This window comes from Tyto alba, unplaced genomic scaffold (genome assembly GCF_018691265.1).
Source record: "Tyto alba isolate M040663 unplaced genomic scaffold, T.alba_DEE_v4.0 Super-Scaffold_9, whole genome shotgun sequence".
Taxonomy (NCBI): domain Eukaryota; kingdom Metazoa; phylum Chordata; class Aves; order Strigiformes; family Tytonidae; genus Tyto; species Tyto alba.
In genome coordinates this window covers 13,372,155-13,399,215 of record NW_024881330.1, presented here as the reverse complement: position 1 = coordinate 13,399,215, position 27,061 = coordinate 13,372,155, and the positions used below count along the sequence as shown (strand labels likewise).

At 45.0% G+C, this 27,061-nt stretch overlaps 2 protein-coding genes across 4 annotated transcripts in view; one reads left to right on the top strand and one right to left on the bottom strand.

Annotated features, from left to right (window-relative positions):
• NTAQ1 (N-terminal glutamine amidase 1) overlaps positions 1-11,277 on the top strand; it is a 35,623-nt gene extending 24,346 nt beyond the window's left edge. For 2 of the 3 annotated variants that reach the window (XM_042786044.1, XM_042786046.1), the window contains one exon: positions 10,722-11,277. In XM_042786044.1, coding sequence (XP_042641978.1) covers positions 10,722-10,858 — 137 coding nt within the window. In that variant the 3' untranslated portion in view covers positions 10,859-11,277. Of the gene's footprint in view, positions 1-79; positions 1,556-10,721 lie in introns of those variants that run through there. The other variant, XM_042786049.1, reaches the window with a different exon arrangement.
• On the bottom strand, positions 234-26,057 carry FBXO32 (F-box protein 32). Its single transcript, XM_042786043.1, has 9 exons — positions 25,754-26,057; positions 22,522-22,634; positions 20,760-20,809; positions 19,997-20,089; positions 12,364-12,457; positions 11,289-11,473; positions 7,426-7,608; positions 6,105-6,248; positions 234-5,412 (listed from the first exon to the last, which is right to left on the bottom strand). Exons 1-9 carry the CDS (start codon positions 25,867-25,869, stop codon positions 5,323-5,325), a joined length of 1,068 nt encoding a protein of 355 aa, XP_042641977.1. The 5' UTR covers positions 25,870-26,057; the 3' UTR covers positions 234-5,322.
• Positions 26,058-27,061: the final 1,004 nt, after the last annotated feature.

Genomic DNA, 27,061 nt, shown 5'->3' with positions numbered 1-27,061 from the left:
CAGATTCTTAAGCATGAGCACCACGTGAGCACTGGTTTTGCTAGAAGTGAGAGCTCCATTCACCTCTTTTTCATTCAAGGTACACTGAAGCAACAGTTCTAGGTGGGATATTCTACTGCCACAACCACCTGAGTTCTGGATGCTCCTGCAGAAGAGTCTTTGCTTACAGTCACCAGAAGCTCAAGGCTGATAAGGTCACCAACTTGGAAGCAGTGAGACAAACAACTCTATGGTTCACATTGTTTGAACATTTATTGCAATTCAGTGTCAAAAATGTTTTACAAAAATACATTACAGAACAGCTGTAAAAATCAGAGTTGAACATGCAAGGGAAGAAGAAAAAAGTGTGCAAATTTATAATGGAAGTATTTTAACCACACAAGAATATTAAACAGAAATCTTATATAAGGGATGTCTTTCACTTCATATCATCTCTAGTTACAACTTTAAGGAAAAAGAAAACAGAACACACACTCTCTTCCATATATAAGTAGGTATTTATAATTACTCTAGGTTAGTTCCTAAAGATGAGTGTATTTGCTATTTCAAATTAAAATGTTCTCTTGGTAGCAGACCTGTTAGCATTTTGTACAGCACACCATGGCTAAGGAAATGCAAGTTCCACCCTCGGTTGCCCTCCTAGGAAAAGCAGCAATGCTTGGTCAATGGAGGGAGAATCCTCTGGTGTTCGAGGTATTAATATACTAGAGACTGCATGTGTCAAGGACAAGATGGATTTGTTCTCCCTAGGGCCAGATCCTGCAAAGCCGATTTGCTACCAACGAATTAACTGGAGGAAGACATAGGATAGAAATCAGGTGCTGCTAAAGACACTCACACAGCCTAGAAGCCACACGCAGACAACTGTTCTGTTGGCTGGCCATGTCTTCAGGTCCTTTAACAAGCATCATTATAAGCAATGAGCTGAGAAAAGCAGCACAACCAGAACACCAGAGTCCCAAACCTTGTAAACAGAGAGTCTTTATCAGCCTGATCAACCATCGGTTCCATGAGGTCTGTGTTTTTGCAAACAGGCCAGCTAGGAAGAGTGGCATTTTAATGTAAAGCTATGTCTTTTTGGCAAGGTGCTGATCTATGGGGAAGCTGTGCAATGGGTTTGTAAGAACAACTGCAGAGGACAATGCTGATTTGCTGTACCCAGCAGGAGATAAGCATGAAACAGCACATCTGATTTATTAGCTACATAACAGAATTTGAAACGTTCCTGTTCTAAATCAAATTTTAGCTACTGAGGGCCAAGGAATTTTCTGGGCAGGAAAAGCTGGTTTAGTACCTGCGTATGTTCTAGAAGGTGATAGCTTCGCAAGAGTAACTGAAGCCAAACAGAAATGGTAACACAAACAGTTCAAAACCTGGGGGCAAAGAAATATAATAAAAAAAGATATTCCCATATACAGAAAGTGGCAGGGTGCAATTAAATGTTTACATACAAAGCAGTGTCTTCAGAGCAATACAAGTTTTCCTAATCACTTTACAAAATAAAAGAATCTAGAAACTCCCACGTTTAAAAAAAAAAAAAAAACCAAAAAACCAACAACCAATATAAGAGGAGGTACACACATTTTATGATCAAACTTTACCATACCATAGTTAGTATAAATGGCATAAGGTATGTACAGCTGAAATTATGCCTCTTGAAGTGGCTATCACATTAAAATAAACTCCAAACACCTGCCTCTTCTAGAAAGCTGAAACAGAGATCTCTAGGATCTCTCCCTTCCTAACTTTCCTCCCCTTCATGGATCTATTTTTCCTCTTCACAGCACCACATTCCACAGTGTTGCACTGGTTAACACATCCTCTGAAGATAATGAGATTTCTCTGGATATGCTGGCAGGAGAAAAAACCCAAAGAGAAAAAAACCTCCTTTTCTAGTTTAAGAACTGATGCATGTCTGATGAGAATGCATCAACTAACTCGAAGGTGAAATGTCATTTGAAAAGAACATTCTATTTCCAAAATACAAGTAAAAGTCTGTTTTCCCTTCACAACAGCTTTGCCACAATTGTCTTAAAATAAAGAGGTCCTTTTTGCACAGGAGCAGCCTTAAACCATCCTGCCTGGAAGCCCATTATCACTGTCAGTTTTGTTACTCTGCCATCCTCAGCCAAGCAGATGCCTCTGCACTGCTAAACTACTGATCGCTTTGTTTGTAAGTGGTTAGACTAAGGTATTTGGATGTAACAGCATTTCATTTTAAATACAAAACAAGAGTATTGAATTCACCACAATATCTCCCTGTACCAGCCACTTGAGAAACAATGAGTCTCCCAAAGAGATCAAGGTCTTACTTGACAGTTGCTGCAGCAGGAGGGTAATGACTAAGGCAGTAACTGAATGAGGCTTATTCTGTTTCTTTTTGTTTAGTCTGTTTTGTTCTCCAGTACAGTAGTTGCTTGGTTTTCTGCTGCTTTGGACACTGACAGCAATATCCCAGGACCTCACACGAGCAACACACAAGTGTCTGTATGTATTAACAAATCATCTTCAGCACTTTGACTCTTTAAGACTACACAGTGCTAAGAAATAAAAAAATCCCTCTAACTGAAATAAGTTTTATAAATAAGAGCCTCAGTTGCACATTAAGTATGTTGTCAGCATGCTCTCTAGGCAGAAGACACAGAATAAACTCTTTGCTCAAGACCAGTGAAGGGCTGATAGAGGCAATGGCTAGAGCTGAGACATTCCCAAACAGCAGCTAAACACTGAGATTTTGTGTCTTGCTGTGTAGGGAATGCACTCGGCTGGATTCAAACCTGAGCTTAAAATTTGCCCAGTGTCACAACCTCACAGTGGATGTGTCATCTGCTGTGCACAGACTCAGACTAGGCAGAACCCCCAGCATTTCATACCGAAATACTGTGGCCTCCCTGTCACAACATGTTGGCTCACTATGGGTGGCAGAGGCAAGACTACAAATCAAATCAATCCCAAGTCAGAGCTGGAAACAGATGACAAGGGGCATGGGTCCTCTCACTGCTAGAAACAGGAGCTCCAAAAATCTCCAACTACAGTGGAAATGCTTCACTCACTTCACTGGCAGGTTTCTGTCCCTTAATGTTCTCATTCACCAAGCCAGATTTTAGCCTCGTCTACCTGCTACCACCAATGTGTGAATGAAAAGAGAAACTGGCCTCCTCCACTAACAAACATCCCCCCAAACAAGCGCGAGTTAATTTTTAGAAGGTAACAGCTTTTACATCATTTTCCATTGACTTGAATATGATCAGCAGGCTTATGCTTTCCACCAGCAGTCAAACTGATGGATGGGGCATCAACGCCAAGATAAAGCTTCCTATCACATGTTTTCTCCTCATCTCTGGCAAGTGCCAAGTTCTGGGCCATGGCTAAGGGTGGCACAGGCTCACAGAGCTCTCTGTTAGAGCAAAAGCTTGGATTTGCTGTTGGAAGACAGAAGGGCAGTTCTTACCAGCATTTTCCAAGTTTTCCTCCCCGCTTCCCCACTGCTCCATCTAGAGGCAGTTTTTTTCCCTTTTTGCGTCTCTTCCAAGAGTATATAAAGTGATTTAGTTTGCAAAAATGCAAATACTGTCAATTTGTTTAAAATATAAACAGCTGCAGAAAAGTGTTGAAAGTCAGTTATAAAAATGTAAAAAAAGGAACAGAATATTTAACAATAATTAACTCAAGTAGTTCTTCCTGAATTGTCCTGAGTACTCCTCTTCCTCACAATTCTTTGTACACAGTCACACACAACCTGCTAAATATTTACCCTTCTGAGGTATCCTGCTTACATCATGTACAGAGAAAGTGCTATCCAGGAAATCTACCAGCCAATGGCAAAAACTGTCCACTGCAGGCTTTCCAATTGTTATGTATGAGCTGGATTCTTCTGTCTCCACTGGGAGGAAAAGGGAAGCATCATATGCAACCGAGGAGGTGGTAAGCCAGATCATGGCCACAGTGAAGTTAGTCTGGCCACTTACTCCATAGGACTGAAAATTTAGTTCTAGGCTACTGTTAGGAGAACTCATAAAGAAGCTCAGCACGAGAAGCAGAAGGGACTAGGCTGGGTCTTTTCCACTGGAGGAATAACCAAAGATGTCAAGTGCCATGTTGGAAATCCCTTACCCCAGTCCTGACAGCTGGTTTTAGCAAAATGCTGACCAGCTTCTTCATGCTGTCTCCCTCATTGCCCTAACCTCCAGTAGTCTGAAATTAAACATGATGTTGCCAGTTTCCCAGTGAATAAAAACCGCATCATTTCACTAGATTCAGCTGTCCAGTTCTCCCTATATTGTACCAGCTCCAAAATGACTGAATTCACTTGACAGCAGTGGGAATACAGAGCAATGTATATGTTGAAAAACAGGGGCTTGAAGAACCAGATTCTAACCTCACTTGGGATTTCAACCAGTGCAATTAAGGTAGTGGAGTTGATACAAATTTACACTGTGAGATTAAATCCAGTCTTTTGTTTCTCTATAACAAAACTTCCTCCCTTTCAGATAATCTTTATCCTTGTGGCTTCTCTTTTCCCTTTTGCTTAGTCTTCCATAAACCAAACAAATAAGAGGATGGAGTAAAGTCTTAGGTATTTATATGGTGCCTATCACCTAGGCATTCAAGCACTGAGTAGAGCAAGAAAACTAATGTAGAGGTAAGCATTAATACAAGAGAAGATGCTTACTATCACAAACATTTCCCTTTAAATCATTGTACAAAATACAAAAGTTCACATTGTACACTGGATTTTTGTTTGAAAGGTACTCAATCTATTAGAGGTAGAAAGTGGTATGCTGCGGTTCTCACAAGTAGGCTAGAGTTCTGTAAGTATTTCAGAATGTGTCCTTTTTAAAAACATAAAAGTATTATTAAACTTGTCACAGGGATATTTTTCATAAATATTTTTAAAAGTCATATTTATAAATATGTATGCTAAATAAAACCAGATGGAGGAACAGTTCAACAGTCCTAGCCTCATATTGCTTTCTCTCTATTAGAAACAAACCAAAAGAGTTCTCAAATGGTTGTGGGGCAAATTCATTTTTAACTTCTAAAAACAAAAAATGAAGTTTTTTGCCCTGTATCTTGTACTCTGATCATAAAAAAGGGACTCTGTACAACATGCTGCATCTATACACCAGTCCTATGGAAGTCTGTATTCCTTAAGTGCTGCGCGTCAGTGAGCAATTTCACCTTTCGTTTCCAAGATCCTCTTGTTCCTTGACTCAGGAGCTTCGAACAAACATGAATATTTACACTATTTACAAATGGAGTGTCCAAGCTCAGTGGCATAAAGTGTCCTGTAAAAGTCGTGTAAGCTGCGGTGACCCAAGTTCAGAACCTGAACAAGTTGATAAAGTCTTGCGGCGAAAGAGAGGTGGAGCAAGTCTCGGGGTTGTTGGCTGTGCAAGGGTGATCAGTACCCTGGGAAAAGAAAAAACAACTCCATTTAGAGATCCTGTGGAAACAGTGTCAGAACATCAGCCAACTTGGCACTGCCCCTCTGCCAGGCATCCCGCTTGCAAATAGATAGAGCTGAGCCCAGAATAATATTTCTACTCTCACCAAAGAAGACAGCTCAGACCTGGGCTTTGTATTTTAGGGGCCACTGGCAAGTCATGGGCAATAAAACCAGCAAAGATCCAATTCATTCTTTTCTCATTTTCGAATGGAAGAGAGGCTGGAGACTACCATCAGCTACAGGAGTTTAACTCCAGACACATGCCTTAGACATCACCAGAGTGGCCAGCAGATTTTTGTCCTGAGCTGTTTTGTAGCCATCAGCTCTTATTCCAGCTAATCCTGTTGCCAAGACCTCCACCTCCATGTAATGGGTAGAAGTTGTTGCTGCCAGTGCTAAGATGATTTACTGCAGGCCAGCCCATCTCCATCCCCTCTGGCCTTGATGGCCAAGACTCTTGTTCAATGTAAAGATGGGATCTCTGAAGCACAGAAGAGAAAGGGTTTTAACAGCTGAGGGAGGATTAAGATGTAGGAAAACACTAGTATATGCAGGCAAAGGAACAGCAGCACCCTAAACCCGCTGCAATTAGAGGAAGCACTGGGCGCCCTGTGGCTCCTGTCCCAATCGAGTTTCTCCCACCAGCACTTCATACCTTCCAGGAGAGGATGTGGCAGTGCCTGCACAGCTGCAGCGTGTCACCATACTGCTCCTTCCGTGGGTAACACCTTATGAGCTTGAAGTACATCTTTTTCCAATCCAGCTGTCCCTTGTCAGATAAGATTAGCCGTTTGCGAATCTTAAAGAAAAAATAATCATAATTGTAGCAGGTCAAATAAATTAATCTTTTGTTCTTTCTAACTCAGGTACTTCTCTCCCTTGTTTATGTGTCATCCTTGCTGCTCCCGTAACAGTTCCCTTGTAACACCAGGAAAGCTCCTGCTCTGAATATTCAGCTATAACCAGCATCCTGGCCACAGCCTCACCTGATACCATTATCAGGATCTATCCCCATTTCATGAACATTACTGCATGAAAGCCTGAAACCCTGGCAGCCATTTTATACTACTTTAGCCACTGTTTCTGGCTGGCTGGACAGTAAGTATAGTTGCATTTAACAGTTTCAGAAGTTAAAGTATTTTGCTTCTTTGTTGACTTTAAGAGTGATTTGTCACATTAGCTTAGGAGACACCTATCTTTCTTTTAGGGTTCCTTAGTTACAGAGACTGGATTTGAATTTACTTGTTAATAGAAATAACTTGCCCAGAGTCACTTCTAAAGTCAGATCCAGAGTGAGCAAATAAAGCCAAGTCAGCAGAGAAAACTAGTGTGTGGCCCCTGAAATGCAGAGGTCTGGTATAAACACCCCAGACATTCACCCATAAACAGAGAGAGGGATTTTTGTTTGTTTAAGTTTAGAAGATCCCAGATGATGACCAGCCTGCAAAGGGCCAAAAATGTTTACACAGGTACAGTGTGGGTAGTGGCAGGGTTTTTTTCAGCATACTGTCCTGTTACTCACAAAACGGCTCAGAGGGGATTTCTTGCTCTAAAGGGCAAGGGAGTGCGACTCATCGCTCATGGACCACATCCACAGAGATTCTCTGCGAGCGTGACAGTCCCTGCGACATCAGGGTGATTGCTGGAGCTTGCCTGCACGTTTTCCCCACACACGTGGGGCAAGGAGTGACTCCATGACTTGCAGTTGTTACCACCTGGATTAGGGTTGAAGTTCACTGTATGACTAATTCCTCAGGCTCCTATTTCAGGAATCATTGCTGTGGCATGCCCTCACGACCACAAAACCCTCTACATAAATCATCTCCACAGCCATTCTCATGCCAGCCTGTATTGTCAGCTTGCAGCACAGCTTTTAGATGCAAGAGATAGTCAAGTAAGAGTATCCTACCCGTTTGTGTTCACTTGCTAGTGGGGTACAACAAGCAATTGATGGCAGTTTGCACCCCTCCTTGTACCTGTCTGTCCGTGAAGTGGTACTGGCAGAGCTTCTTCCACAGCAGCCGGTCTTCACTGAGCACTTGCAGGTCAGGAGCCACCTGACCAAGGCTAACCAGGTCTCTCCCATCACTCAGTCGCTGCATGATGTTCAATTGTAAACACAACGGCAGGTCTGTGAAAGTGGTTCCTTTAAAGGCAGGCTGGAAGAGACAGACAAAATTGAGCACACGGGAAGCTGAAAATCCAAGCAATTCTAGCTTGCAGTAGAGTTACTGATTTTAAGCATTGCTTGTCACATAAAGAAGAAGCAGCTGTTCCCTCTTCTGAATAAGGAGACATTTTACATAGAGACATTTGACCTTCTGCCCCAGAACAGTCTAAGATGTCCTCAAGGAAGGGGACATGTATTTGTATTATAGTAGTTAGAAGCAGAGTTGCAGTCCAAGACTCCTTCTCCCCTTTTTGTCCACCCAACATCCATAACTCGTGTGACTCTGCTCCCAGAAGCACCACCACCAGCTTTCGCTATAGCAGGACATTGGCTACATTGTGGTATCCGCTATTAACCATCCATGTCTCTCCACCATGCAGGACATCAGCATTACTTCTCAAGTTCAGCCTCTTGTTACATGCATTGCTGGGAATCTCATGCTCTTCTGGCATGTATTTTAGCTTATCCTGCTGTATCCAGGATCCTGCTGTAACCACAGCAGTGACTGATAAGTACCCACACAAGGATTTTTCCCTGCCTGGCTTCTCAGGTCACTGCTGGCAAGGCCAACTTTTCCTCTGTGAACACCTGAAGGACCTGCCCCTTTCCCATCAGCTGCAGCCAGAGTTTTCCAGGCTGTTCAGACACACCAAAGCACATCCCAACCTAAAGAGCCAAAAGCCACCCTCACCCCCCCATCTACTTTTGCCTGGTCTACATGGACTGTTTTGCTAATCTGCACGGTGGCGCAGCTCCAGGACAAATTGACCACGATGGATCTGCAGGTCCTGCACTTGGGAAAATCCAAGGCACACGTGAGAGCAAGGCATCAGCCAGGACCACAACCTGGGCTCCATCTGCTCCAAAACCAGCCCCAGCCTTATTAAGTCAAACAACAGCTTTTAGGATTGGGCCCCAACAAAGAAACAATGTTAGACAGATGTGCCAAGTTTATCATTTACTCTGCACAGAGATGCTGCTATTTTAAGTCGTGGAGTCACAGTACCCGTCTCGCAATTGGCAGAGGTATTAACTGTTTCAAACAAGAAGCATGTGGACTGCCATCAGCAGGGGGACACTGCACGAGGCTGCTTTTAATCATACGATTCCATCTCCGGCCACCCTATTGCACATGAAACTCCACAGGCACAACAAGTACTTCTGTAGACAAACAGCTCCCACTTTCCCTTCAATGCCCCAGTGACCAGCCTGCCCGGACCATGCAGCACTGCCTGGTACCTGCAAGCACCTCAGCTTTTCAACCAAGGCAACATCTTTGGCCATCTCCACCAGCAAGACAGGCCTGAAACAACCCCTCCAGAAGGAGGGAACTGTCTCTGCCATCTCCAAGGGACGTTTCATCCCATGACAGCTTTAACGCTGCGTGCTGAGTGTTAAGCTGTAAGCGCGCTGCCTGGTTACACGCAGATGCTTCCTTGGTCCAACCCACAAGTCCAGACTCAGTGTCCCTGCCCATCAGTGCAAACTGAGGTCATATTTTGGTGTCAGAAGAATGCACTGGAGCCTCGGATCACCTCCTGTTGATATCCCTTGCCAGTCTGTCTTTTGCATCCTCCTGCACTCTCTCTACATACAAGCTTTGCTAGAGCACAACAGGCAACACTAAGCTCAGAGGCCCTTGGGTCAAAAAAAAACCCAAAGCTCATGCTTATGACTTACTTCTGAAGCAACCAGTGTGACTCAAGCAAATCCTTACAGATTTTCTGAGTCAGGGCCAAAGACTTATCTGCTACTTCTTCTCCCTCAGTACTCCTTTCCAGGACTTTTCAAACATTACTTTTTTTGGAGAAAGAACACAGATTAGATCAGAGCAGATCAGTATGCTGTCACTCTGTGGACAGTTTTTTTTAAGGCAGCTCTAGCACACACAATATTTTGCAAGTTTTTTTTTTTTTTTTTTTAAAGGCTTAGTTCTTGGCTGTTGCAAGATATTCCCCCCCTCCAGAAACACCAGAAGCACTCAGTGCACTGTAAACAGAGCTGAGCTTGTTCTTCCTTCCTCTAAACTCTGCTGGTTTTGTTCTAGCTTGACCTGAAGTCATCTTCAGTGGTGTGAATTTTTTTTTTCTTGCAAGTTTAACATCTATTTTATTTATTTTAGAAAAGTGTCTGTAAGCTTACATGTAAGTATGCATGAAAGGCAGTTCTGTTCACAAGATATATTTTGATGCACTTTTCTCTGGACAGGCAGAGTTCTTTGAAATGCTTATCTGTGTTTTATGAGTCCTTAAAGTAGAGGGAAAACCCCACATTGTACTACTGTGTTGAGCAGCAGGAGGTAGGTCCTGACCTGTGGTGCACTCAGGGCAGCAGATGCCTGGGTGGAGCTGACCCTGGCTGTGCCCAGGCATGTTGCAGGTCCCCAGCTCACAGATCTACTGTGCCCCAGGAGCCACCTTGTAACTGGGCCAGTGCTTCCCCTGCAAGGCAAAGGGAGCTGCGGTCCATGCTGAGAGCTGGGCACCAGGAGGGACAGCAAAGGTGGGGCAGATACCACCACTGGATAAAGCACTGCTGCCTTTGCAGCTTTTCAGACTCCCTGTGACCTCCCAGAGTTCATCATCTCCTGCATCCTGTTGCCTGTCATTACTCTAACTGAAGGACGGGAAATTGTTTCCTGGTATTCCCAGAGAACAGAGCTATGTAAAACGATGAAAGCAGGGCCTTTGCTTAATCCTTTGCAAATGCCTCTCTGGTTGACCCACCAGGGAAAAAGGTGCTTTTAAATTCCCTTAGGCCATACCTTGGTCTGCCCAAGTGGGAACTTCACAGTCCAGTTCACTGCAGAAAATCCTACAAGGGGCACACCAACACAGAGGTCAGCACTGGGGAAAAGCTTTAGCATTTCTGTGGAGTAAGTGTCCATTCAAAGTGGAAAAAAACATTCTAGACATGGTCCTGGGCAACTGGCTGTAGATGTTCCTGACTGAGCAGGGGGGATTGGACCAGATGACCTTCAGAGGATCCTTTCAACCTCAACCCTTCTGTGATTCTGTGAAGTGCAGCAAGTTCAGATTTGATTCCCATGCAAAGCCAGGTTAGGAATTTATCAGCTAATACATCTCTTTCCCGTCCCCACAGACGCTGTTGAAAAAACAGATGTTGTGAAAGCAGGACTCGTCCGGCTGGAATGGGCAGCTCCAGACTACTGGAAGAATCATCGATATTTTCAGCCAGGAAGCATGAAGTTATGCAGCTATTTGGAAATTTGCATTTAATTTACAGATTAAGCAAATCTAAAAACCTCAACTATCTGATAAACAAGTTTTGAAGGCAGTTTCTCAATTTGACAAGTCTGAAAGACCAAGCTGACTTTTCACAGTGAGGCCTGGTCTCTGAAGACTCTCAAGAGGCAGAGATGATTTCCTGCCCAGCTCTGTTCACACAGCACTTCACGGCCATTAAGAAGTCAAGCCACAGTCTGTGACCGGTAACAGTGAGCATGATCCTGGGTTGTGTACACTGAGTTGGAATTAAGGGACACAAGTAATGCTAGGAATGCATCCAGTTTTGGCAACTCCAGGTCCCTCCCCAGCACTCTATGCTTGCACTGGCAGTACAGCGGGATGCAGTCACCCAAATGAGAGCTGTTAAATGAGGTTTCATGAAGGAGCCACATTATTTTTAGCTTTCAGGATTTGTGCTTACCCTGGTGATCTGAATGTTGTTCAGTTGCTGCTGCCAGTGGAGAATACTCTCCATCCTGTGCACCCACATGTTGATGTTTCCAACAAGGACAGACTTGCCGACTCGTTGAACTAACGTGCAGAGGGATGTGTAGAGGGTCTGCAGCAATTCCCGTATTAGCCTGATGTTCTGCTGATCTTCAAGGACTTTGGAAGAACAGCAAAGGTTAAAAATGGTAACTGCTCAAATCCTTTTCTGAATCTACATGTTTCTCAGGCAAGTCATCTGCTATAACCTCACAGGCCAAGAGAGCCAGCCTGCACTTTTCTTTTTAGAGAAAAGCACTTAAACATTAGCAAGGCATAGCAGGTTAGACAGCAGATGGAAAGAGATCCTCCCAGGATAAGCAGATGAGATATCTGCCCTTTCTGCAGCACTTCCCCTTTCCAGCCACTGGCAACCAGCCAGTTTTCCCCTCTGGTATGTGTGAGACGTTATCTATGTGCACCTCTTCCCCATCTACCCCAGCTGATGTGCAGGGAGACAGCTCAGGATCTCCTTTCTCATTATGTATACACACACTAACAGGGTGCTCTCAATTCCCAGGCTTCAGACAGGGCTAAAGCATCAGGGAGGGAAGTGCCACATCTCAATCGCACTTCAGCCCCCCCAGGAGGTGAAGACAGCCCTCCAGCTTTCCCTTCCTTCAGAGCAGTGGGAGCATTTCATGATACAGCAAACTGGTGACAAGGCGGCAGCAGAGACTGCAGATGTGCCAGGCTGGGGGCAGGAGCAGCCACCTCTTCTGCAGTCAGAAATAGGACTCAGTAGGATGCAGAAGGGGTGGTAGCAAGGAAAGTTGGAGAAGGAGGAATCACCTCTCAGATACCTACCAGAATACAGACATTTCTTCCCACTCACCCTTCCCAGTCCTTCACCGAGGGAAAGTGGAACTGCACTACAGAAATAAGCAGTGGTGCCCCTCTTCACCCATCTTTCATTGCCTGCCTGCCTATTCTCGAGGATGTGGTTCACACAGAGTACACCAGATTAAATCAGACTCCTCCTCCTCCCCCTCACTGTTTCCGTTTCTTACCTTTCTGCACCACTTTTTCCAAAATGTTCATGTAGTTTTTCTGGGCAATGCCACTCAGTGACGTCAGCTGAGACTTTGCTATCAGCTCCAACAGCTGTGGATAAAAATAGAAGTTGCAAGCCTTAGAGCACAGAGATACCTTTCTAATCTTGACTCCTGGTCACATGACACAGCAAAACAGTCCAGAGACTTGTTTGCTGCTTGAAAATAAAAGGGAGACAGAACAACAGAGCAAACTAATGCAAAGGGGGAGGAGAGCAGAGGCCAAATAAACCCACATCAAAAGGGGTGGGGGAAAAAAAAGGCATTCTAATGATCCTTCGGGGGGGGGGGGGGGGGGGGGGCGAAACTTGATTTCATGGTTCAGAGACACAGAGAAACCACAGAGCAGTGCTCAGACTGACAGCCTCTATTCACACCAAGGGAACAACGAATGGCAGACGTCACCATCCTTCACTGGGGCATAAACAAGCAGTGTCATAAGGGAACACGAGCAAATGCCTGTTTGGATGGGGATATTATTGATGGAGCATTAATGAGAATCAGACTCCACAATTTACGTCAAACTGCTGGGTTGCATGGGTTTTGTCAGGGTGCTGTCACCACGACAGAAATGTTAAGCACTATATTATAAACAAACCCTTCCCCCTACCAATCCCCTATTCCCCCAAGGTCTCCTCCCCTCTTCAGCTCTTAACAGCTGCTACACCAAACCACCTTTCCCTATTTGTCCCCTTTACTTGTTATCCTCCCTTAATGGAAATCTCGCTTTTACTTTCAATTAGATTTGCTTCCCATCACTGATCTCCCAACTCATGTACATGCTGAACACGGAATTTCTCTGCGGTTGCTAAAGGAAGCATTTCCCACAGGGAAGATACCCTGTCCTCCCCAGCTCTCTACCACCACAAGAACAGCTGTGGAAGTTTCCTACGGATCACGCTCTGCAGAACATGTGGCCTGTGATCTTCCAAGCCTTCCTCCCTTCCCCCACCATTATATAAATACACAGACTGTCCACGTGTCAATCCATTTGTTTTGGATGTACATAGCCTTCTGTTTTAATTTAGAAAGGAAAGGAAAAACCTTTTATGTTACAAATCAATCAGCACATTACCACATGACTAGCTTATTAATCCTTTATCATCTGCAGTTACGGTATCCTGTTGCTGGCACCATAGAGAGTCCAAAGAAGGTGCAACTACTTGTGTCAAGTAACTAAGATGGCTTTTGACAAGACTTGATAAGTCATGAGCCGAACCTTTTGCCCCGCTATAAGAATGACAGGAATGTATCCAAAAAGTCACCGGCAGCTTGCCATGAAGCAGGGAGCTCAGGGAGATGTACTACTGCAGTCGTTTGCCTGCTCTGCTCGTCTGGGGTGCCAGCATGTGACCGCCAGTTAGGAGCAGAGAAGTCGCCCAGAGTGACCAATTGCTTCTTCCGTTTAATTTCCAGGCCAACACCATCATCAGATGGCTTTGAGTTTACATTCTATTAATATCTTGAACCTCGCATGACTGAAAGAAAACAAGATGAAAAAAGACCTGAGCTAACTCATGTGAAGGGCAGGCTGCCTGTTTTCTTGGCTCATTTGCAGGAAACAAGAGATGCAGGAGAGTTGGGTAATATTTAGTGCACAGGCATCAGTGGATCTTCTTGCTATATCAGCTAAACTGAGACCACGATAACTAGATACTCTTCAAAACAAGGCAGTTTGCAAGATGTTTGAGAAGTTTTATAAAAGGTCTTAATTTTTGAAATACTGGAGGAATAAAATATCAGTGTCCCAAAGTAGTCTTGTAATACTCTGCTTACAATGAACTATTTAGCCTTCAGACCTTTGATTACAGTGATCAATTTGCCAGACTCCATCTGTACATTAGCCATACACGTACCCAGATCAGCTCTTCTGTGCACAAACTGCTGTCTCCAGATTGCACCGTTCTGAAACTGGCACAGAGACAGCTTCCTCCAGGCTGGGTGTTAGCAATGTTGTGCCCATTATTGAAAACACCAAAATGCACCCAGTGATAAGCATCACATAATGCAATACAGTAGGAGGTAGATGCCAGGGGCATTCTTTAAGAGGAACAAGGATAAAAATCTCAGTTCCTTAAAGAATACTAAACTGGTACAAAATTAATTTAGGCAAAGGTACAGATTCAAATTTGCCTTGTCAGTGTTTATCAAGGTTCAATTTATGTTCAGTGAACCAGCTCAGATATCATGTGTCACCTCCCTTCCCCTGCAGCAATAAACACAGGATGAAATTCCATATGAAAACTATGTTGTGAATACTTCTAGGACTACTCTGCTCCCCCAGGGTCACCATTGGCTGAAGTGACTGGCTAGCCCTCAAAATCAAAAGACTTTTATTCTTCTGTGCCTAAATAATACACAAAAAACAGGTAAGCAATACAGTTCATCTGTGGCCCACATGCTTCAGTGCATTGAGGGTCTTTTAGTGTTGGCACAGACCCAACAGAGTATGGTGTCAGTTAATGGACTGCCAAATTGAGGTCCCCAGCATTATAAAAACATAAATCTATGTTGCCACTTGCATAATACAGACTAAAAGCAGCCTGATGAATTCAGATTAATGCTGAGTAGGGTAAAAAGGCCAGAGAGCTGCAAGTGTGTGTTATGATGCAGTTGTATTAAGCCCAGCCCACACTCAACTGAGGGGGACAGATGGTAGGCGAGAGTGCACAGGGGAAGGTTAAGAGCAATTTTAAAAGGCCTGCTTTTCAAAAACACTAAGTGATTACATTTCAGGCAATTTTAACTAGAGATGGGAAGTTTGCAACACCTCAAAAAAAATAGGGCATTAGATCCTAATTCGCTCTTTCAACTCCTCAGAAGTTGAAAAAGGTAACGTGGTGGCTTCCCCAGAAATTCCTTCCTACCACCTCGCTCCTAATTTGCTTGCTCTCAGAGGTCTGCTAGATCCATGGAGAAAAGGAAAGAGACACAGCGGGCTATTCTAGAGCCTCTGCAGAGCTGGCAGGAGGCAGCATCTTCCACAGCAGGGCAATAACCTGCTCACTTCCCCAGGTGGGTGACAGGGCTTCTGCTCAAACCCCATTAGCAGTTGCTTAAAGCAGTTGGTACAATGAGCCACTTAGCTCAGGGAACAAAGCAGATCTTCCTGCACAAGGAAAAAAAAAAAAAAAAAAAACACAAAACAGTGCCATGTGGCAGGGAACAAGGGCCCCTGTTTCAGGGCCATGAGAACACACCACTCTGCACCCGTGACTACTACGTGCAGCATTGCTCAGTCCAGCTACAGCCAGACGGCACTTCTGCCACCATCTCAGTTCAACACCAGGGTGTGCAGGCAATACCCCAAATAACCCACAGCTAAGGGCTCACAGCACACAGAGCCAAAAAATCCTCAGCAGGCCTGCTGTACAGAGGAAGAAGGTGTAACCTTGCCCCAAAAAGGGAAATGCTTTGTAATGATTAAAATCACAAGTCTCAAACTACTGAAGTGTAAATCCCCCTCTGAACACCCCAAGCCAGCTATAGGGATGCTGGACTGTACTGTCCTGGCTTCAGCTGGGATAGAGTTTTTTTTAACTCCTAGTAGCTGGTAGTGTTGTGTTTTGGATTTCATGTGAGAATAATGTTGATAACACACTGATGTTTTAGTTGTTGCTAAGTAACACTTATCCTAAGTTAAAGATTTTTCAGTTTCCATGTTCTGCCAACAAGCAGGTATACAAGAAGCTGGGATGGAGCACAGCCAGGACAGCTGACCCAAACTAGCTAAAGGGATATTCCATACCATAGAACATCACGCTCAGCTTACAAACTGCAGGCAATTGACTGCTACTTGGTCAGCAAGTGGTAAGCAATTGAATTGTGCATCACTTATCTTTCCTCTCTTACTGTATTCCTCTTCAGTATAATTTTTCTTTTATTATTGTTATTATTTTATATAGTTATTAAACCATGCTTAAACCACAAGTTTTACTTTTTTTTTTTTTTCAATTCTCTTCTCCATCTCACTGGGAGGGGGGAAGGAATGAGAGAGCAAGCAGCTGCATGGTGCTCAGCTGCTGGCTGGGGTTAAACCATGACATGCACCCTGTGAGATCCATAGGCTCTTCCTGGTTGGGGATGTGGTTTCTCACATCTGGGCTGCTTAGAGAAACACACTGCAATGAAAAATTCTTCCTCCAGCCCCCCATTGCTCTCACAGCCCTTCACTTTGTGGCTGAAATATCACATTGGCTTTCAGCTGGGAGGTAGACCAAGAGCAAGGCAAGTTATAATGATTTACAGCACAGGTGCTGACAGATCTCCATGAGACAGCACTGAGCTGATATTCTTTCAGCACGGCATAAATTCAGGATTCCCAGAGCTAACTGCTATAAAAACTTAAGAAACAAATTTAAGAGACTACTTTAGCAGGCTGCACCCTATCTCGATCTTGTTATTCCTGAAGAGCTGTGCCCATGCAGCTTAACCTGACCTAAGATTTTATGATCAGAAACAGCACCTTCCCTTGAGACATGACTACACAACCGTCATATGACAAATCTTTTTGAAAGGAACAACCTGCAAAACCTCACTGTCCTCTGAACAGAGTGTTCCCAAAGGAGAACCAGTAACTTATGGGCTGCAGACACTTTTGTCTCCGCTCATACTACTTATGCTTACAGTCTTTTCATTAAATCGGTAAGACCGGAGAAACCAGGGGTGCTTCAAGACCGAGAACAGTTTGGGTTCTCTGGGTCAATCACAAACTCCCTTACTAGCTCCAAAAAGGGAACACTGTCCCGTAAGAGGTAGGCAGATGGTATAGTTTAAAAGATCTGCAAGGACCAAGTCATGGCACTGATACCTGTACTTAGCACTTCCAGAGCTCTATCAGCAGACTGTCAAGACAAGATTGATGGTGGGGGAAAATTTCCTCTGCTTCAGTTACATGAACTCACTGGCTACAGCTGATGGTATTTGCCCATGAAAAATACTTGCCAAGTTTCTTGCAGCTCACACCTCCACTTCACTTGGAGGTGCCCATTTTATCAGCACACCATTAGGAACTCCAAGAACTTAAGTTTGGCTGTATCTTAAGCACCAGACGCTTCTGTATGACAAAAAAAATCAGCACTGAAAACACTGTAGCACTTCAGAGAAATTCAGAAAGGAATGCTTTGAGAAAGGCAAGTGGATGTTCAGCCTAAAAGCCCATTTTGCAATCAGCAGTGATGTAGCTTATTTCTCTATAGGGCAAGTTTGGGTGTAGCCAGCAAGAATCCCAAGCCTGCAGCTGTTTCTTTCCTTTCTTCCCCTACAGACATCCTCATATACTCCCCCAGCCTCCAACTCAACTTCCCTCCTTAGAAAGCATTTGCTTGATGAACTAAGAGTGACACTAATCAGATACCCTGAGCAATGGGTGGAACTGGAGAGAACAAGGAGAGGAAGGGAAGGGAAAAATGTTTTGCCTGCCAACGTTCAACGCATTTTCCATGTGACAGATTGCTCATCTGTGTGCTCTAGGAGGCCTGCAATTTGCAAAGGACCAAGAACAAGACCCACATCGAGGCACAGCTTTTCATGACTAAATCGGGCATGTAAGGCATTTTATGATCTCCTATCCACCAGAGACTTGGCCAATACAAGCCTTTCACTTTAAGAAGTCAGTTTTATATTTGATCCACAGTACCAGGTTTAATAACTTCTTTAATATGCCAAACCACAAGTCAGCCTCAATTAGAAAGCTTTGCACTTTTCACTAGTGCTGTATCCTTAAAACTACTGGGGGGAAAACTACTCCTAAAAGCTCAGAAGAGAGGTAATTTGTAGAAACAAGGACACATGCTGACTTCCATACAGAACACTGCTATTTTGGATACACAGTGGATTTGGAATGCTTTTATGAAGTCCTCATGGGAAAAAGGAAGAAGGAGGTCAGCTGGAGCCTTCCCACCAGACCACACTGTCTTCACTAAAACTTGAATTTGCTCTTCAAAATATTTAATGGGACTTCTACTTAATCATTGCAGTTCCATGCAAGACACCTATCACATTGCGCTGAGCAGCAGAAGCCCATCACATGGCACAGCACAACCTGAGACCATGCTCTGCTAAGAGGCCTTTGGAGTTTTTCATTGTTATAAGACAAAATCTGCCAAAGGGATCTCTGAAGCACCAAGTACAAGTTTTGTTTTATTTTACTTCTTTGTATTTGACTAAAGGGTTATAAGAGTTGGCATGAACTGTTCCTTCCACAATAATCCCCTTGAAGATGACACGGCCGTGTATATATATAATCTGGTATCAGAAAACCTAGAGTACCTCAGCGCTAGTGATTACCCTCTCTGCACAAGCAGGAAAAGAAGTTGTCCCAGGACCAGCAGACCTAAGACAGCCTGAGTTTCAATGGACTTGTATCCTGCTTTGCCTCCCCAGGCATCCCCAAATCCCTGCCACCAGCCCTGCAGTGGGACATTCAATTGATTGCCAGGGCCCTTCCTGCACAGCAGGTTGGTAGTCACCCCAATGCCTATAACCTTCCCAGGGTGACAGAGGTTATCACAGGCTCCTTGTCACCTAGACAACAGGTGAACAAACCAAGGTGAACCTGCTCAGATCATTTCTTCCTTAGACACTTTTCGTGACATTTGACTTGGCAAAGAGAAAGCAATACCAATGCTGCTTGCTCCAGAATCTAAAACCTGAACAGCTGGTGCCTCACCAGTGATCAACTGCTGATGAGACATGAAAAGGAGCTGTTTATAAACAGCCTCAAGTTAATAACAGATTTCTTTTTAAGCTTATTGAATTCCAAATCTTGATAAGCATTCTGGAATTCGAGATCAATTTGCAGACCACATGTGCATAAACATACAAGCATCTACAGCCCTAGGGACAGTAGCTCCCCCAACCACTACCACCCCCCTTGGCCACCCAAAGCCAAAAGAGAAGCCTTGATCTGTTATGCAAAGCCAAAGCATGGGGGAACCTGAGGCTGATGACTCCTTCCTACCAACTAATGGTGTCAGGACTAACCAAATGCTTCAACCCACTGAAACTGCTGCCAGTCACACAGGATTAAGAACAACCATGATCCTTAACAGAGAAGTTAAGACTAGTGCCTCCAATAGGATCAGCCCATCCTCTAATTCCCAAAATGCTCAGCTCCCCAGAGTTTCCTCTGTATCCCCCTTCAGAGACAAAACTCCATAGCCCTTGTAGAACTGGAGCCTCCTGTGCAAAGTGCTCCCCCCCTGCTCTATGGCCTCTGCAGAAAGCCCATATTCCTTTTGGGGCTACAGGAATCACATTTAGAAGCTAAACTGAGAACTCAGAATTAGAAGGTAAGTCTTCTGGGTTTCACAGGTGAATTTCACAACTGAATAGTAGGAATGTTAGGATAAGGACAGCTGATCATCTACATTACCACCACCACCTCCCTCCCTCTCCATTTTAACAGAACAAAGAGGAGGTTTTGGACATCTATCCACAAAACTTCCATCAATTACTTCATGCAGGAAAGCCCAGCACCCCCATCTGCATGCTTGGACCTCTCTTTGCCAGTGCTTCCTATCACTCAACTGAACCCATTTCAGAGCCTCCACCACCATCACAGCAAAACAAACCCTGGCCTTTCACTCACCCTCACAACATAGTTGAATCGCCTGGAGTCCAGGATAGCACTGGAGAAGTCGAGTCGGTTGAAGGCTTCTCCCAAGGTGCAGTAACCATGGCGCTGAGAAGAAAAAACAGTCTGGGTCATGTTTTGGCAGACATGAGTCCAGACAGCACTGAGAAGACGTGACACAGGGCAACTCAATTTAGCAGGCTCATGGGTACAAACCATGGGACCAGCTCAGGGCCAGAGGAGGCAGGCCTGTCTCCCGCAGAGCCACACTTATTGACGTCAAGAGTAGGCATGGCCCAATGTAGATTATTGTAGTTTCCCAAGAGTGACCCGAGCTCTGCTTATGACCCATGAATTTACGGGTGAGAATGAGCCACACATTCCCGGGGTTCAATATATAGCGCGAGTTCAGAGCGGTCTCATACGGCTGCTTCTCTCTATGAGTGCAAGCAAGTTGTCGTGATGAATTCCAATGATTTTCCATGTTAGGATTGTACTGGGTGAAAGCCAAGAACAGTATTATGGCTTGGTCTGCAAATGGCCTTTTTTCTTAACTGAGGGAAGCAAACAAGTCATATTTTAAACACATGTACAGAGCATTGTACAGCAAGCTCTGGCTCCCTGATTGGGGCTTAAAATCATTACTGAAATTCCAACCACAAGCCAGATCTTCCACTTATCTCTTAAGAGCTTCTGCTGATTTATATCAGCACAGTATATTTCACCTCTCGGAAAAAAGAGCAGAAAAAGGGAACAAAGAACCTATGGAGACACTCACCTCTTTTGTGCTCCCCTTGTGAACATAGATCCACTTCTCCTGGTGGAAATCTGTTTGGACAAAGACACATTTTGCTCAGTTAACCTTCCACCTCAGAGGGCTAAATCTCTGTTCTGCTCACAACACTCACTGCCCTTTTACTGCAAATGAAGTTATTTTGTGTTTACACCACCACCCTTGAAACCAAAACTAGCAACTTGCTGAGCTGCTTTGTTTCCATACTGCTTCATTTGAGACTGTGGCCCTGAGCCTTTGAAAGGGCTTCTGTTTCAGTGACACAGCTCAAGACTGTAAATGTTTAATCTGCCAACCACAGATATACCATAGCACCTCCTCCTCTTTGGTCCCAGACAGTAAGTGTGGCTGACAGCCAGGTTTTGTTGTTATTGATTTTATTAACTATTCATTATCTTAGTCACAGTCCTGGGATTGAATGTCAAATTTGAAGTTGAGCAAAAATGTCATGAGACACCAGGCATGTGGGAGAGCACTTTTAGCAGTGAGGTCAGGCTCAGAAGAGCATGCTTGTGCTTGCAGCTAACTTGCTAAAAAAGAAAAAACTATTTGGGTCCAAAATTTTCCTATTTCTAATTGACTCTCCCTTCCCTAAGAAATGGGAGTTGTCCCATCCACCTCCCAAGATAGCTTCCCTGTACCCACCACATGCTGCTAACTTTGTTTGCAGAAAAGCCCTTTCTGTAAGCAGTTGTGTTACTCGATCCTTCTCCCACCCCATTCTCACATGGGCCTACTTCTACCCCACGCTGGCAATTTAACAGCTAGTGTAAGAAAAATTTTTCTCCCCATCCTGCTAGATTCCTTTCCTTAAAGGAAATATTGTGCTCCTGGAGTCTTTTTCCACCTAAGGATGCAGCGATGTACTCCTGACTGGTACTGTGAGTCCAAGTACAAACCCAGACGCAGTTACAGGCATGCAGACTCTGTATTAGGCCCTTTCAAATAGCAGGTCACAGCAGAATCCAGCCAAAAACTGTCATGGTAACATTTGTTTGTTCAGAGAACCGAATGCACTGAGGGGCCAACTTTTGGCATCAGTTTCCGAAATCCTGGGGGATGCACAATGAGCTAATAGTAGTGTGGGAATTGCAACTCATTTCCTCTGTGTATGTTTACATTTGTAGCCTTCACATCTAACTCCAGTACCTATCTTGCAATCAGACCAACACAGACCTTGCTGTCCCTGCAGGTTCCCCCAAGTCATCCCACAGTGCACCATCTGAGACCCTGGCTGCTCACTGTGCATATAGAAAGATTTCAAACCTTCCATTGTTTTAAGCGAGTTGAAATCTCATTTCATTTTTCATGCACTCTGCACACAGAGATAGGATCAAAGCTCACATTCAGGCTTGTAGCCTCCAGTAATGTAGTTTAGTGCTCAACATGCATATGGAAGGAAGAATAAATTTAGCCTGCTGTGCACAAGGAAGTCTACAGGGGGAAAAAACTGGAACTGGTTCATTTGACTGTACCATAGGAAAAAATTACCCTCCTTCTGACAAAGACAAATGACAAATTTCAACACAACAAGCACAACTCCTCAGAGCAGGGATTACTAACAGGGGCATAAATCTTCACATTAAACTGTATCCAAGTTCTCTACTTAGGTCAAACATGGGCGCAAAGCCCTTCAAGGCACTCTGGAAGACTCTTCGTGCACTGTGCAAAACCCATAGATATGAAGCATTTTCCATTCTCTTGCAGCAACTTTTATTTAAAAAAAAAGTCCAAATAGACATCTTACATTGAATCTTGGTTTTGTTATTCAGCAGGTCTTTTTTTCTCTTCTTGGCAGCAACATCATAGTTCAGGCTGTTGAAGAGATTCTCTTTGTTGTGATCATCCTTTTTACAGAAGCTGTGAATGACACAAAGTAAGGATTCTGTTTATTTCTGCAGTCTGCTGAATGCTATGTTTCCTGCAAGCAGAGAAAATACACAGCTTTTCATTGTGAGCTCCAAAGCTGCCTCCTTACAGGCTGTTCTCAAAAAGTCTGCATGCAGTCTTTGCATACAGTAATGGTATTTTTAAATGAGCCTCTGGTGCCTCATTTCTGTGCTAGCTAAGACACCCATAACAAACAGGAGCAGGTAATACAGATTGCACATTTAGTGCTGGGACACTGCTGGGCAGTATTCTTTTCCTCACTTTAACCTGTTTCTATCTTTAAGAAATATCATATCCTCCTACTGTAGGTGGTAGATTCCTTGGAGCCAGTCAGACTTCTACAGAAGGACATATTTAGACATCACTAAGGACATATATATATATATACACTCAAAATATTTATTAACAGAAGAATCCCTACAAAACATTCTTTCAAGCTTACAGGAAAAGCTCAGCTGAGGTTCAGACTTGGCTGGTGGTTTTCCAAACCCCACATAGTGACTATACAAATGAACAGCTAGGATCTCTTGTCCAAGGCTACCCATCTTCTGCTTTTGCTGGAGCTCTGCTGTAAGTATATTATTAGTGATGGGAGCTATAACCCCGTATTTTCTTTGGGAGCAATGAAAGACTATCTGTAAAGAGGCTGTGCAGCAACATCTCCACATTCTGCAGACCTGCAAATCAGCAGATCCAAGCAGCAACATGAACCCGAGAAGTCCCTGGGCAGCCACAGCAGTGCAGTGCAGATCCCTGTGGGTGACAGGGGAAGGCAGCACTCACTAGGAGCTCTCAGCTGAAACCCCCTGTAGACAGCATACTGCCCACTGCTGTGGGGATGCCTTACAGGTTCTGGGGACAGGCAGTGCATCCAGGAGAATGAAAGAGAGCCACCCCCACCGCTCTAGCAGCTCTCAAGGGATGGGAGAATGGCTGTCTGCAGGTTTAAATTCAAGGAAGCATCCCAAGCACCTCACTGCAGCTCTCAGCTGCTGTGGCTAGGACACTCCTGGAGCTCTGGCAGGTGCTGAAACATGCTGATTCTCACAGCACTGGGCAAGTTTCCTCTGTGAAAGCCACAAGGACCCTTACACAGCCAGGCTGCTTCCTCTACAGGCCTTGGGTTTACACTGTTTAGCCTCAAAAAAAGAACAGAAGCACCATAGCAACTCACACCTCCAACAGCTGTTCAGCACAAGCTCCTGCAAAGGAATGAAACCTGTGGGACAAGGCTGCTTGTTTACCCTGCTTGCTGCCTGCCAGCATGGCCACGCCACCAACATACACAGAAGTCAAGTGACTAAGTTTCAGTCTCATCAGGGACCCAAACCTCCTCCAGTAAGGTCCTGATGGGTCTTCTGGTTTGGCACCTGTACATGGCCCCAGCAGTGGAAGAAACCTCCCCCAGCTTCAGAGCACCATGAGCCTCAGCTCCCCCTTCCTGCCCCATGTCCCCCCCGCAAAGTATCACAGCTGTGGGGAAGGCCCCACCACAACACCACAGAGGGGGAACAGCAGCAGCAATGCAGGTGGGCAATATCCACAGCAACAACAGCTCAGGGACCCAGACACTTCTACCAGATGGATCTGGCTCAGAACCACCCAAACCTGAGAGCAAAACACCTCAGCTTCACCTTTCCCACATCCATGCTGATTTCTGCTAGGGGGACCAAAACCTGAGAATAGAGTGTGGCAGTAAGGAAGAAGCAGTTTTGAGATGTTCAAACTCAGATCTGATCAGGGTTACACAAAATCAATAATGGGTCAGGTTAACATGCTCCACGCAGTTGCAGAATCCAAAACCAAAAGCACAAGACATATCTGCTTTAAATCCTACATGTCAACAGCACACCCTTAACTGTTGACTTCCTACTGAATGACTCTGTAATCTGAAACCTCCATAACAACAGCAGTGGACAAATTCCAATATGGGAGGTAGATTATTCCCCTGTTTATGTACTGCCAGGTTTCCATACACTTCTCCAAGGCATCCTGACAGGTCGAACAGCTGGACATCAGGACCTGGCACCACAAAGGACCTCAGTCCAGGGCCAACATGTCACCTCCTCACTTTTTAATGGGAAAAGAGATGTATAAACCCATGCCAAACTCACTATTCCCAAGACAATCACACTAGCACCAGCCAGACATTTTTCTACATATTTACATAGCAGACACTTTGGATTCTAAACTTTATTTTTATTTACAGCTTGCATAAAGGAGGGCAAGAAACAGAGACCTGCTATATAAACCTCCTTTCACAGTAACACCTCAACAGAAGTTCACAGTGAATCCCTGTTTGCTCCAAGTCCCTTTGTCATGGACATTCCTGACCAATCCCTCAGCCCGGTTGCAAACCCGAATTTGACTGTGCACAGCTGAAAACAAGATGCAGCTCTACAATAAAAAGTTTGGTTTTGACAGGAGCGATCTGGCCAGAGACCATTACACCCACGCTGCTGCAAAGGCTTCCTGCTCAGGCAACGCAGCTTCACGGTGCTTCACCATCTTGGGGGTTTTGTTGATCTTTTTCAGCCAGATTAGTCAAGCAGCACGTAAGGTACATTACTCATGGTCTGGAGAAGATTTATGGTTTCAGACACATCATCCTTCTCCAACACGAGAGCCAGGAAGCCCGCGGCAGGGCTGTTTTGAGAGGAAGAGGGACACACACACACACCTCTAGGGCCCCTCAGGAGACGCTCAGCGATGCTCTCCGACGGCACATCGCCCAAGCCGTGGGGCAGAGATCGTTTTTACGTTTTCCCTTCTTTTTTCACCCCATCCCGTAGGCGCAGGGACGGCCTGCCCAACTAGGGAGGAGCACCCGCCTCCGTGCCTAGGAGCCCCAGAACGCCACCCGGCCTTTACAGCAGGCCCGGGGCGGGGCGGGGCAGCCGCCAAGGCCCGGGGTTACCGGCAGGCCCGCACCGCGCCGCCGCCCCCGAGGAAGGGGCCGAGGCGCCGCCGTCCATCTTACCGCCGCCCGCCCCCGCGCCGGCAGCGCGCGGCCGCACCGCGGCGCCCCCTGGCGGCGCCGCCGGGGCAGAGGGAGAGGAGCGCGGCCGGGCCCGAGCCACCGCCGGTACCTGCTGATGTCGCCGACATAACTGCCGCTCTTCTCGTCGAGGAAGCGTGTCCAGCCGTCGGCCGTCTTCACCCAGCTCTGACCGGGGGAGCGCCAGTCCTGCCCCAGGAACGGCATGGCGGCGGGGCGGAGCGGGACCAAACTCGGGACCGAGATGGAGGCGAGGCGCTGGCAGCGGAGGGCAGAGCGATCCGCGCAGTGCCGCGGCGGCGGGGCTGCGGGCGCCGCGCCGCTCCGCGCTATTTATGCGGCGGCGGAGCGGCGTGTTGCCGGAAGCGCGGGGCTGGCCCCGCCCCCGCCCCGCCGCACGTGGCGGTGTTTATCGGCACCGCCCCCGCCCGCTGCCGGCCGCCCGGGGCGGGGCGGGAGGCGGGGTCAGGATCGTGGGGGTGGGGCCTTGCGGGCGGGGGCGGGGCCAGCGAGCCGGTTGTGTAAGCGGCGGTAGGAGCTGTGTCCGTCTGTGCGCGCACAGGCGCGGCAAATGCCTGTACATGCAGTGACTGTATATACTGTGCATCAGAACGTTTTTATATGTTTGCGTTGTAGCTATAAAACATTAAATATAGAATACAAACATATATGAAGTGAATGTTTTATGCATATTCCAATTTCATATATAACTCATATGGATTTATTGATACAAATAATATAAATATTTTCACAGGCATGTTTCTTTATGCTTGTAGATGTGTTTTAGATATTTATGTATGATAAAAAAATTCTATTTATAGAAATGTAGAATCTAAAACACATAAATGCAGAACCTCGTGAAAACACACATAGTTAATGTTATATGTGGTTCTATATAGAGAACAGTATATATATAAAATATATGTAGAATACTTTCTAAATGTGTGCTTCATATGTATATATTTTATACTTGTGTAATGTTTTATGTATGTATAACATGTTTTATATATCTGTTTTATATATTTATGTGCATTTGTAAGCGTTACATTTTTTTATATAATGCTATTTATTTTTATATTTTATAGATAAATATGTATAAAAGATATATAAATATATATAAACCAGTAATATATATGAAAATATATGTGTTATACATGTAGTTTATTGGGTGCATGCACTGGCACTTGTTAGCAAAAGTGTTATGTATTGAATATTAAAAACACAGGGTTTTTTGCATTCAAGCCCAGACTGCGGGAGTACGTTCACAGCCAGGGATGCTCTATGTCTCATTTCATAATTATAGAACATTTTGTGTTAGGGTTACAACGTATTTGCCCTGTGCTATGGTGTATGTGTCTCCATACACTGATTTTCATACTGCCAAGTCGACGTTATTTGG